The sequence below is a fragment of the Monoraphidium neglectum genome (genome assembly GCF_000611645.1).
Source record: "Monoraphidium neglectum strain SAG 48.87 unplaced genomic scaffold scaffold00816, whole genome shotgun sequence".
NCBI classification, from domain to species: domain Eukaryota; kingdom Viridiplantae; phylum Chlorophyta; class Chlorophyceae; order Sphaeropleales; family Selenastraceae; genus Monoraphidium; species Monoraphidium neglectum.
The window spans coordinates 1-11,635 of record NW_014012812.1 but is presented as its reverse complement, the minus strand read 5'-3'; the positions used below and the strand labels follow the sequence as shown (position 1 = coordinate 11,635).

General features: G+C 64.7%; 4 protein-coding genes across 4 annotated transcripts in view; 2 read left to right on the top strand and 2 right to left on the bottom strand.

Moving 5' to 3' along the window:
• MNEG_5465 (putative serine/threonine-protein) overlaps window positions 1-2,796 on the bottom strand; it is a gene marked incomplete at both ends in the record, with an annotated part of 4,575 nt that extends 1,779 nt beyond the window's left edge. The window contains 7 exons of the mRNA XM_014046060.1: window positions 135-260; window positions 536-629; window positions 889-1,036; window positions 1,253-1,438; window positions 1,676-1,994; window positions 2,220-2,300; window positions 2,593-2,796. Coding sequence (XP_013901514.1) covers window positions 135-260; window positions 536-629; window positions 889-1,036; window positions 1,253-1,438; window positions 1,676-1,994; window positions 2,220-2,300; window positions 2,593-2,796 — 1,158 coding nt within the window. The remainder of the gene's footprint in view (window positions 1-134; window positions 261-535; window positions 630-888; window positions 1,037-1,252; window positions 1,439-1,675; window positions 1,995-2,219; window positions 2,301-2,592) is intronic.
• Window positions 2,797-2,826: 30 nt separating this feature from the next.
• On the top strand, window positions 2,827-3,364 carry MNEG_5464 (hypothetical protein; the record flags this gene model as incomplete). Its single annotated transcript, XM_014046059.1, has 2 exons — window positions 2,827-2,836; window positions 3,006-3,364. The coding sequence occupies 2 exons, from the start codon at window positions 2,827-2,829 to the stop codon at window positions 3,362-3,364; spliced, it is 369 nt and encodes a 122-aa protein (XP_013901513.1).
• A 210-nt stretch (window positions 3,365-3,574) lies between these two features.
• On the bottom strand, window positions 3,575-5,148 carry MNEG_5463 (hypothetical protein; the record flags this gene model as incomplete). Its single annotated transcript, XM_014046058.1, has 5 exons — window positions 3,575-3,773; window positions 3,971-4,122; window positions 4,307-4,541; window positions 4,817-4,923; window positions 5,125-5,148. The coding sequence occupies 5 exons, from the start codon at window positions 5,146-5,148 to the stop codon at window positions 3,575-3,577; spliced, it is 717 nt and encodes a 238-aa protein (XP_013901512.1).
• A 2,355-nt stretch (window positions 5,149-7,503) lies between these two features.
• On the top strand, window positions 7,504-11,153 carry MNEG_5462 (V-type H+-transporting ATPase 54 kD subunit; the record flags this gene model as incomplete). The annotated part of the gene is made up of 11 exons (XM_014046057.1): window positions 7,504-7,599; window positions 7,766-7,810; window positions 7,983-8,039; window positions 8,388-8,490; window positions 8,788-8,863; window positions 9,106-9,268; window positions 9,426-9,699; window positions 9,983-10,086; window positions 10,351-10,413; window positions 10,639-10,740; window positions 11,052-11,153. The coding sequence occupies 11 exons, from the start codon at window positions 7,504-7,506 to the stop codon at window positions 11,151-11,153; spliced, it is 1,185 nt and encodes a 394-aa protein (XP_013901511.1).
• Between the last annotated feature and the right edge of the window lie 482 nt (window positions 11,154-11,635).

The window sequence follows — 11,635 nt, the reverse complement described above, 5'->3', positions numbered from 1 at the left end:
GGGGGGGGGGGGGGGGGCAAGGCCACATGAAAGGGTCTGGCCCCGCGGCGGCGATGGGGACCCCGCGGGCGAGCGCCTGTGCGGCGGCCCGTGGGCTCCTCGGGGCTAAGGCGGGGCAGCGCGGGGGGCCGCACCTTGGGCACAAACCCCAACGGACGCAGGGGGTCAGTCTTGAGCAGCACGTTGTCGAGCTTGACGTCGCCGTGCAGCAATGAGATCCCGTGGAGGTACTCCAGGCTGTTGGCCACGTCAATCAGGATCTGTGCGGGCCGAAGATCATGGGGCGAAGATCATGAAACATTGGACCAGATCACGACAGATCACATCGACCCCTCGGGTTCAGGCGATCTCACAGGCTGCTGGGGCTGAGTTGCTGGGGTGCCATCGCGCCTGGCCCAGCTGCTCCGCGCACCACAGCCGCAGGAGGTTGCAGCAAGATGACAAAGCGCAGTCCGGCCCGGATACCATGAGCGGGGCCGGCTCGCACGGCGGCACGCAAGGCTGGCATGCATGCAGCAGGGAGGGGGATGCTCACGTCTATGACTGACGCGAGGTCGACACCGATGGAGCCGTCCTCCAGCGGCTGGTGGAACAGCCTCGCCCGCCGCACCGCGTCGCCCAGCGTGCCCCTGCAGCACCGGGGAGCGGGGCGATAGAGTGAGGGGTTGTGCGCTTTGCGTGTGAGCTGGTGATGGTGTACGTGCGTGTGTACGTGTGTGTTTGTAAGTGTGAGCATGCAGGTGTTGCATGCGACGCTTGTGCATAGATGTGCAGCTGCGCCGTTTGCATGCTTAATCATCTAGCATATGCATTTCCTGGCGGGTGCATGGGCGTGTATGCTTGCAGGCATGCAACGACCGAGCCCAATCACTCATGGTGAGTCATCACCTGTCACAGTACTCCATGACTATGATCGAGTAAGTGGGGCCGTCGTCATCCTCCGGCAGCATGCGCCTGTACTGCAGCCCGCGCTGGCCCAGGCCGGCGCTCGCGCTCGCGCCGCTGCTGAAACTCTGGGAGCTGCTCTCTACGCCAGCTGGGGCGAGCGGCGAGGAGGAGGGGGGGCACAGCAACGGTGGTGAGAGCTCCACCAGACACCAGGTGCTAGGGACGACAATTGGTAAGCGGCAGCAGGCTGCGGCAACAGACATCATGATGATGCACAAGCATGCATTGGAGGTGCAAGAGGCCATGCGTGTGCATGGGCGGGCGTGTGCGGATGCAGCGCATCGCACGTGCGGCGGAGGCGCACCCGCGGGCGCCTCGACCATGTCTGTGAGGCAGGAGTAGACCTGGACGATGTTGGGGTGCTGCACACTGGACAGCACCGCCATCTCCATCGCGTCAGACACCGCGTCGCTGTCGCTGTTGCGCGTGTTCATGACCTTGATGGCCGCGGGGCGCTTGTGCCAGCTGCCGCGGTACACGTGGCCGTACCCTGCGCAGATGTGCAGATAGACAGGCGATTCAGAATGCAGGTGCGGGTGAGTTGCGCCAAAGCATTGGTGTAAAGGATGCACCCGGCGCAAACACACGAGAGGGACCGCAGACAACCAACTGAACCGTAACCAGACTTGGCCAACAAAGGTGAGATGCGCTGCAGACCACCAGATCCCGTGCAGCGCAACGATGGGCAGTCAGGCGTCCACACATGGGACTGGTCGGTACGACTCACCGCCGCGCCCAATGACAGCGCCGATGACCAGATGGTCCCCGACAAAGCTGAGCTCGACGCTCCGCCTCTTCCCCTTCCGGATCTCCTGCTGAAGCACCTTGAGCATTGCCTCGGTGCAGAGCCGCCGGCTGCTAACCTTGGACAGCCGCCCGTTGGACGCCGGCGGCGGCGGGGCGCTGCCCGTCGACGCGCCGTCGTGGGGCGGGTGGAGCTCAGAGTCGTCGTCATCGGACTCTGACGATGACGTGTCCAGCTGGCGGATGACGTGGGCGGTCCCGTGGTCGGACAGGAGCTCGAAGGACTTGCTGCCCTTGTTGGCCTGTCAGAGTGGGTGAACACAAGTGGGTGGGTTGCCGGCAAGTTGGACAACGCCCTTGCGGACGACAGATGCAGCGAAGCCTCCACACCAGACGGCTGGGGTGGGGCGCAAGTACCCATAAAGTGCTCCTCCCTCAAAAATGCCACGGGCGCGGTCCGCGATGCGAGGGGAGGGTCGCAGCCCCAACTTGAATGGGGCGGGCGCGGCCAACTGAGCCCTGCTCACCTCCTCCACCATCCCTGAGAGGACGTCCATCTGCCCCGCAAGCTTGTTGTGCAGCGTCAGCGTCACCGCGTGCACAAAGCCCTGATGCAGGCCATTTGTGTGTGTGTGTGTTTGTGAGTAAGTGTGTGTGTGTGTGTGTGTGTGTGTGTGTGTGTGTACAATCGCCAGTGTGTGTTTCAGGGGTGGGGGTCAGCAAGATCTGGGCGAGGACGGGAGACACGGCAAGGCGCATTGCTTGAGGGGACGTTCAGAGAGCGCGCGCCTGCCCCAACAGCGCCTGGTGGCACCAGGGGGCGCGCACTCCTGGTCACCACTGCGGGTCCCGAACAGGCGTCTGGGTCGAAAAGGGGGGGAGGGGAACATGGCAGCGCACCAGAAGAGCTTCCTGTATATTTGAAAAGTCGCAGGGCGCGTCCTGCGTAAAGTAGAGCGCCCCCAGCGCCCGCTCGTCCACCAGCAGCGGCACCACCACCAGCGACGACACCATGTGTGACGCGTGCGTGAACACGTCGCGCGCAGGGGTGGGGCAGTTCTGCATGTACGAGGCGCAGTCCTTCACAAACCGAGCCTTCCTCATAGAAAACTGCGATTGGTCATGAAACAAGCAATGGTGGTAGGTAAGCGAGCGTTATTGTGCGTCAGCAGTGTCGAATCACGTGGCAAGTCGTGTTCATGGCCCAAGTGCTCTCTGTCAAGCCTCAAGCCAGCTGGCGCGCATTGCTCATGCGCCTCCCATGCTATGGCCGTTGGAGGCGCTGCGATAGTTCAGAAAGCCCGCATCACAAGCAAAAAAGCAGCAGCAGCAGCAGCAGCAGCAGCAGCAGCAGCAGCAGCAGCAGCGGCGGCGGCGGCGGCAGCAGCGGCAGCAGCGGCGGCGGCAGCAGCAGCAGTGGCGGCGACGGGGGCCCACCACGCTGGCCAGAAGCGTGTTGTGCAGCGGAACCTCCCGTACGGTGACGTCAGCGACGGGGTCGGACGGCGGCGCCGACGCCGCGCTCACGAGCAGCTGCCGCGGGTCGTCGCGTGCGTTGGCAGCGCGCGCGGACTCGAAGATGAGGGCGCCGTCGCCGCCGTCCTTCAGCAGCGCCAGGCGCACGCCCATTGTCACGTTGGTAGCGCGCCACATGAAGCGGGTGCCGCTCTGACGTCGCCGGCCCGTGTGTGCGGGTGCGGAGGGATGAGGGGTCGGAAGGTGCGTGGTCTGCACCCAAGCGCAATGCAAACACCAAGAGACATGCATACCCACGCGCGTATACGTGCCCACAAGCACAAGTGCAAGCGCGCGCCCGCACGAACAAGCATGCCAGAGAAGCTGGACTGACCGCCGCTCCTTCATGGCACGCTGTCCAACCACGTTATCGCCACTCCGCCTGCACTCCCCTTCCCCACCAGCGCAGAACCGCGGCCCGACGCACCTGCAGCAGCGCGCTAATTGCGCCCACTGGGTCTGGCACCTCGTCAATCATGGTCAGCATCTCCGCGGCGAGCGCCACCTGCGGCGGCCGCACGTGCTGCAGCAGGCCGGTCGCGGCGGCGCTCAGCCAAAGGGACGCCCTGTAGTGGGAATAAAGGTGGCAGCGGCGGCGGCGGCGGCTGCGGCTTGGAGGAGTGGACTGGGTGCAGAGAGCAAGGGCATGGGCCCGGTATGGGGACGGCATGGCGCGAGCGAGCGCCCGCTGCGGGAGCGAGCGGGCAACGCAGGCCAGGCCAGGCGTCGGCGCGGCTGCCGCTGCTCATGCAGGGTTGCGCACCATTCATTGTCAAAGGCACCCGGCTGCTGCGACGCCAGCAGCAGCGCCCCGAGCGGCGCGCCGCCCGGCGGGCCGATCGCGATGGCAGCGGCGCTGCGCAGGCCGGCCTCAGCATAGAGCAGCAAAAAGTCGGCAGGCACGCCGGCGTGCCCCTGGAGTGCGCGGCGGGCAGCAAACCGTGTGAGCGTTGAGCCAAGTTCAAGCACGTGTGCAGAGAGGAGAAAAAGTTGGGAGGAGGCACGCGCCGCTCATCCCTAGCGGCTCGAGCATAGCCTGCGCAATCAGCAGAGTGCCCTGAGGCGTCACCCGAAGGACGCGTTGCCAAGCGGGACTCACCTGCTGCTGCTGCTGCTGCTGCTGCTGCTGCTGCTGCTGCTGCTGCTGCTCCTGCTGCTGCAAGTCTCCCTCGACAATATAGCCCGCCTCCGCCGCCCCGCCCCGTGCCTGCAGCCGCACGGCCGCCCACTCGGGCCCCCTCACGACGACCGTCCGCTCGAGCGAGCCGGCGCCGCGGCCGTGCGCCGCCATCAGCGCGGCGGCGCCCGGCCTCTCGTGGGCGTACGCATAGATCCTGGGGTGTCGCGCCGGGGGCGGGTGCACGTGAGGGGCAGAGACGGCCTGTCGAGTGGGCTCAACGCTGTGGTCCGTGGCCCTGAACGCATGCTGGCATCGAGCACGGGAGTGCCTGCCACCCCACGCCCTTCGGCTCTAGAAAATTCCACAGCTGACGGCACCCCGCCGCACGCGCTGTCGCGCTTGCAAAGCGTGGTGTACGCCAGCTGGGTGCTTGCCCCGCGCGTGGGGCCGTGAAAATGTGGTTCGCGCCGGCTGGTGCCGAGCGCGCACCCGACGAGGTCGACGGAAAGGTACTCGCTCAGGAGCTCGGCAGCTTCCGGCAGCGCCAGCAGCGGGTGGCTGCTGAGAAGGGACAGCTGGGACTGCAGCGCGTGGACCTGCGGCGTGCAGCGGGGGGGTCGTGGTCGGCGGCGCAGCACGCAGAAGATCTTCACTGCGGACCGGCGCGCAGAGTTGCGGGTGACCGGGCGCACGGCGGCCAGCCCGGATGGTGCTGGTGCTGCCAGGTGAGGACGCAGCAGCAAGCGCATCGCCCTTTCCATGATGGCGTGGATGCTCTCAACATGCTCTTTGCGCACCTTGCTGATCAAATCGAGCTGCATCACTGCTGCCGACGGTGCCCGCAGCTCCTCCGCCGCGCCCGGCCGCTGCGAACGCGCCCGCCCGTATGGGCCATCCCGCACGCTGGCACTTGAACGCCGCAAACTAAAATCCTCCCGTGGCCCTTGTGCGTCGGCCTGTGGTGTCGAAACACACGCTCCCATGGCGCCCCTTGGAAGCGGCCCGGGGAGAAGCCCGGGCCTGATACTGCTCTAACAGACTCCAAATGTCCCAAGTCACTGGTGATGACGCGTTTCTACGGGCTCGCCGCTTTCGACAGGGCGGGACGGGTGCGGCCGAATCCAACTGTATCTGCGCAGGTACGACGTGAATGCACCAAATACACGTACCTTGATGATATCTGAGTACGGCGCTCCGTCGTCGAGGGCGTTTTCGCGAGCCCCAAGCACTGGGAACTTCGCTTCATCGGCGGCGTGTGGCGAATCGTTCACGGATCGCAGGGGCCACAGAGGGCCACGCTTGTCCCTCACAAGCTTGTGTCACTGAACCCCAAGGCTTTCCGCGATGCCGAGCCAGACATGCGGTGGCATTGTCGCCATCGTCTGCGCGGCTGTGATCGGGGGCAATCCCGTGGTCGGCATGCTGATCACCAGTAATCCCCACACATGCAGATTTGCTGGTTTGTGGAGAAGCACCCTGCTGCCGCCCGGTTCTCATCAGATTTTAATCTTTTTGAGCAATCCACGGGCCCGGGCTGCGCTGTCGCGGCTGCAGCGGTTGACATGCTACCCTGTCCACATACGACTCATTACGAGTCTCACAGATAACCCTGTGCGGCCAGCCACAGCCCGACCCGGGAATCAGGGCACATGGTACCCGGGAAGCTCTGCAAGCAGCCCCAAAATGAAGCACGCTGCCTCAAGGATGGCTGCCTCAAGCAAGGGCTCGCGTGACAACCATCGCCCTGTTTTCTTCCACAGCACGGGCTCGTCACACCCTTCTGCCGCCACCTTGGCTGACGCGCCGGGCAGTCCTGCAGTGTTTGGAGCAGATTAAGAGCATCGTCCAAAAAACCGCTGTGACGGCGCCTCCCAGCCCTCTTCGCCTGCATGTAAGGTCTGCCACCAGTCCAGTTTGCCCCCCAAACACCATCATGCCTCAGGTCGTGTCAGAATCGACAGTTTCGCGAGCACAATGCGCCGCTGCCGCACGATGTGTAGATTAGCGGCACGTGGCTGGCTGCGGCGCAGGCGCAGTTGTAGCGGAGGTGCCAGGCCCCTGAAGACGACGGTGCGTGCGGCTGTGGCGGACCACCCCGGGTAAAACATGCAGGGCACAGAGCTCAGTGGCCGGCAGGGCGCCTGCTGCCACCTGTTTGCGCCACAATTGAGATAATCAGGATACCAGCATGTATCGCACAACGCGGTCCAGTACGTGCCCCTCGCATCCTTTAGAGGTGCTGTGCGCGCCGGCCAAGGCCGCATGTGGCAAGTGTTATTAAGGATGTGCGAAGCTGTGCGACCCCACTTCTCAGACAAGCTCAAGGGGGGCACCGGATTGCTGCTTATGAGCGGCAGGCCCTGGCCTCACAACTTGAGATGCCGTGCTCGCAGCGCAGTGCCCGCCAGTGGCTGGGCCTGGGCCGAGCGCCAGCAGCCTGACAGGTACCAGCCGACGAGGCTGTCGCATCCCGAGGGCGCGATCTGTGGTGATTGGAATTCTTCCCCATCCCCACTTTATTTCGCAAATGGCGGTTGCAGTGCCTGGCCTGCTCCGGCGTGGCTTGCCCGGACTGTCAACTTTTAGTCAAAGTGGCACAGACGGGGGTCCTGCAGCCCGCAGGGTCCATGCGGCCCTGCCTGACTGTTGATGTAGGTCAACATCACACAAGCTGCTGTTCAGACAGACTGACAGCTTTGCTTGTGGAGTGAGTGATCGTGCGGCAGGGTTGCCACACCCAAGGCACACGCTGTGAATAAGCGCAACCCCCACCACCCGGCCCCAGTAACGTTGCACCGGCCACCCCGCAGGCGGTACCATATGATGTGCAGTACGTGTACGTCAGAGATGCTCAAGGATTTTGAAAACATGGCCTGTTGTATATCACCGCCAGGGCAGCGGGAACTTTGTAATGTACAGGAGCAGAAGGTGCAGTTTTGGATCGAGCCGCGTACGCAACAAAGTGTTTTGAAACAGCTGCACTTGTTAAATACTGCGAGCGACCAAACTGACAAGCGACCATCACGCAAGCGTGATCTTTGGCAAAGCCCTCGAGGCAGACAACTGAACCTGTAGCAGCGGAATAGCCGGGTCGTACATACAGAGCTGATTGCAGGCCTTGCAGTGGCGCCGCTTAGAGCGTGCGGCGCCCAATCAAGTAGCGCAACGGCCGAGCCATGGCGCCGCCCAGCGCTCAGTACCGCGTGCCAGCCGCGCCGCCGCCGATCCTGGACGAGGACCTCGCGGATATTCTGAGTCGCGACATCCACTGGGTGCGAGGAGAAAGGGGCACGGGAGGGGACATCTGGAGTTCCACAGGGGAGCGCTCAGCAGGCCTCTGCCGCGCTCGCGCTAGGGCTCTGCTCGGGCGCCGACATGCCCGACCCTGGCTCCAAACGTGCTGGCTCCCCCCTGTTGCCGACGCCCTTGTATACGTAGGAGACTTACCTGACTGCCCGCTTGATCAGCGACCGCGATGTGCAGGTGCGCCGTGTGCGCGGCGCCGGCCTTGGCTTGGCACTGCATCGACCCCAGCCCGTGCGCCGCCCTGGCAGCCCGCACATTCGGCGCAGCTTTGGCCATCCCCACCGCGCCGGGCCCCCTCACTCGCGCCACTCCTTGGGGCTCCGCCGCCGCCGCCGCGCCCGCCCCGCAGCTGCTGCGGCGCTACGACAAACGGTCGGAGGAGCTGCAGTCGTCGCTGCTGGACGAGGTGCGCCCTTGTGAATGATGCGGGCCCAAGCGCTCCCTTGTTGCAGCGCTTCCAGGTCTCCATCATTCGCGCTGAAATTACGACGCAGCCGCGGCCAGCGACCCATGCAGCAACTTGCACAAAAGCACACCGTGTTTGCTGCTGCTTTGTAGCACGTGGGGGTGGGCATGTGGCGCCTTTGCCCTGCACCCGCTGCGACAGGTTCGCAGTGCACCCGCTGCGACAGCGCCAGTTGGCAGTGCTGCCAAACACGTGCTGGCATGCACGCACATGAAACACACACGAGCTCGTGCTTGCACACACACTCACACACACACACACACACACACACACACACACACATTGCAGAACGGTCCCATGTATGTGGACGCATTTCTGTCGGTCCTGCGGAACGTGACCAAGGAGGAGACAGTGCAGTACGTTCTGGCGCTGCTGGCGCAGATGCTGGCAGGTGGGCGGCTGCCCGACCTCGCCCGCGCGCCCACCCCGCACCGCACCACGCGGCGCGAGCATGGGGTCGCCTGAGTCCACGCGAGTGTAGTGGTGTTTGTGGGATTGTGGGGCTGTGCTATTGATGGGGCGTGATGTCACTACCGAAGTTGGCAGGTGGGGTCACTGTGGGTGCAGGGCTCCTGTGTGGCCTGGGCTCGCGGCCATTGGCAGGTTGCCGCCTCTGGGCCGTTTCTCAAAAGATCCCGCGGCCCCACCCCTGATCCCTCCGCAACCCTCTCCCGGTGACCACCCGTAGCCAACCCGGCTCGCGCCCAGCTCTTCCACCAGCTGCCAGAGGGCCACTCGGCGGACCCATACACGGTCTTCCTAAGGTGCGGCTGAGGCGTGGGTGCATGCGTGCCCACTCACGCGCGGCTACATGTGGATGTGTGCACGTATGCATGCTAGCATGCGCCTGTGGGTTGGCTGCATGCGCAGTGTATGCAAGCATGCTCATCCGCATTCTGGTAGTTTTAGCGTTTGCAAGCCGGCGCTGCCTGATTCGCGGGCCCAGCCGCCCCCACCTCCTCACCCCTCGCTGCCGCGCACGCCTCCCTGTCCTCGCATCCTGCAGGCTGCTGCAGCGCCAGGACTGGTTCACCCAGGACAAGGCCTGCCGCGTGCTGTCGCAGATCATCGCCGCGCGCCCGCCGCGCCCGTTCGGCGCCCCATCTGCGGGCGGCGCGGCGCGCGGCAGCGAGGGCGGCGGCGGCGTGGCGGCGGAGCCTTCCGAGGTGGTGAGTGTGCGTTCTGACTGCGTGGTTTCGGGCCTCATTGCACCTGCTGCAATGGACACATTTATGCGTCATCCCTGCGTCAGCCCTGCTCCCCCGCTGGTGCGACCGGCCCCCTCGTTAGTCGACGTCACGAGCGCCGCTGCCCGCCCTCCTCCAGGCCGTCGCGGCGCTGGTGGACTGGCTCTGCGGCCAGCTGCGGCGCCCCACCAACCCCACAAAGTCCGTGCCCTGCGCCGCCGCCGCGCTGGCGACGGCGCTGCGGGAGAAGTCGGCCCGGGTTCTCTTCACGCGCGGGGGCGGCGTGCAGCTGCTGAGCCCGCTGCTGCGCAGCTGCAACACACCGGCCAACAGCCAGCTGCTCTATGAGATCTGCCTCTGCCTGTGGCAGCTGTCCTATCACAAGCCGGCCGCCGAGGCCATGGCGGGATCAGGTGGGTTGCCCCTCCCACAGGCATGACGTGCGCGAGCGGAGCGGGGAATGGGGGAGGGGCCCACATCGGTTCTGGGCATGCGCTGTGCCAGGATGTGCACAATAGCGCTCAGTGTTGCAGCAACTGCTCGCGAGGCTCCACCGTCTGTACATCGCAGACACAACAATAAATGTCTGAACCACGCATGTTGATGTACGCGCAGTCGCACCCATCCCACCAACACACACACACACACACACACACACACACACACACACACGTGCACGTATGCGCCCCCCAACAGGCGCCGTGAAGGGCCTGGTGGATGTGGTCAAGGGGGCCCAGAAGGAGAAGGTGGTGCGGGTGGGGCTGCTTGCCCTCAGGAACCTCCTGGAGGACGAGAGCCTGGTGGGTGATCTCAGACCTGGTGATCTGGGCTCTGATCTGGTTGACCTGATGGGGACCGGCCCGTCGTCCGGCACCTATGCCTGCGCAGCAGTGCGGTGCTGCTGGCACGATTCAAGAGGGGTGGCGATGCACCACCACCATAGACAGTCTGCGCTGCTGACTTATCGTGGCGGTGCGCAATGCCGTGCCCGCCCTCTCGCCCCGTGTGTTTGCTGCTGTCCTGGTACGACGATTGCATCACCTCGCCCCCAAATCACAAATCAGGGCCTGGCTCCTGACATGGTGGAGGCTGGACTGCAGAAGGTCGTGGCGCAGCGCGGCCTCCAGGTGAAAAGCCCCACCCCACTGCCCAGCCGCCGCGGCGCTCCGCGCCTGGCCCCTTGCCGCACCGCCAGCGAACCTGTACGGCCCCGCTCCCCGCGCGCCTCGCCGCGCCAGCCGCCCCGCCAGCTGCCTCGGCTGGCTGCCCGTTGCCACTTCATTTTTTCTGCAGCCGGCCGCCGCCTGACGGCCCCCCATCGGCTTTTTATTTGACAAACCAATTCTATGCAGTCTTGGGGCGATGAGGACATCCCCGCCATTCTTGATTACCTGTCAGAGGGTCTCAAGAAGGGCGTCACGGTCATGAGCAGCTTTGACAAGTACAAGAAGGAGGTGAGCCGATCTGATCTTACCCGTTCTGATCTGATGTGATCTAACTCACGGGGCCGATTCGTCTCAACAAGCGCTCTGAATCGCACGGATCACGGGCTTTTCTCGAGATCTTGCAGGTCTGGGTTGCTTGCTGCCCGGCGCCGCCGGAGCCGAGCTCATATTTGTGGCTGCTGGCGCCCCCGGCACGACTTGCTCAGAGCCCCTGTGGCGGTCCTGCATCCTCCATCGCGCACGTACATGTACGCTCCCGCTCACCCATGTGCCTGCCCCACACACACGCTGCTCTCCGCCGCCAACGCTGTTTTGCAAAGGTGATGAGTGGCATGCTTGACTGGACCCCCAGCCACACCAGCGACCTGTTCTGGCGCCAAAACATCGACAAGTTCGAGGAGAAGGACTTCCAGGTGATCTGACGTGATCTGATGCGTTTTACCCGAGGCCGTGCTTGATGGGCCTGGGCCGCCGGCAGAAGCCATTGCAGATGCACAGGGGTGCCAGCCAAAGGTGCAGCGCTGGGACGCGCATGTTTGGAGCGCCCTGCAGCTCCTGCTTGCGCAACTGCAAAGCAGCGGCACCGCTGGGTCTGTGCGCACGTTTGTTAGCATGAAGCATCACCGACCCTCCCTGGTTGACCGCGTGGCGCCAGGTGCTGCGGGTGCTGCTCAAGCTGCTCGAGGCCAGCCGCGAGGTGGGGCGGCAGCTGCTGCTCTGGACCTGCGGGCGGCCCGCCCCGTTGCTGCGCAGCTCGTGGTGCTCCTGCTCTGGACCCTGCTCCTGGTAGCTTTTGCCTCGACATTTCTCCGTGCTTGCACCTCAATCCCAGGCTGTCCCTTCCCACTCCACGGTCTCCCAACCCCACCTCAAGCCTGGCAGTGATTCCGCCATTCCCTTTACC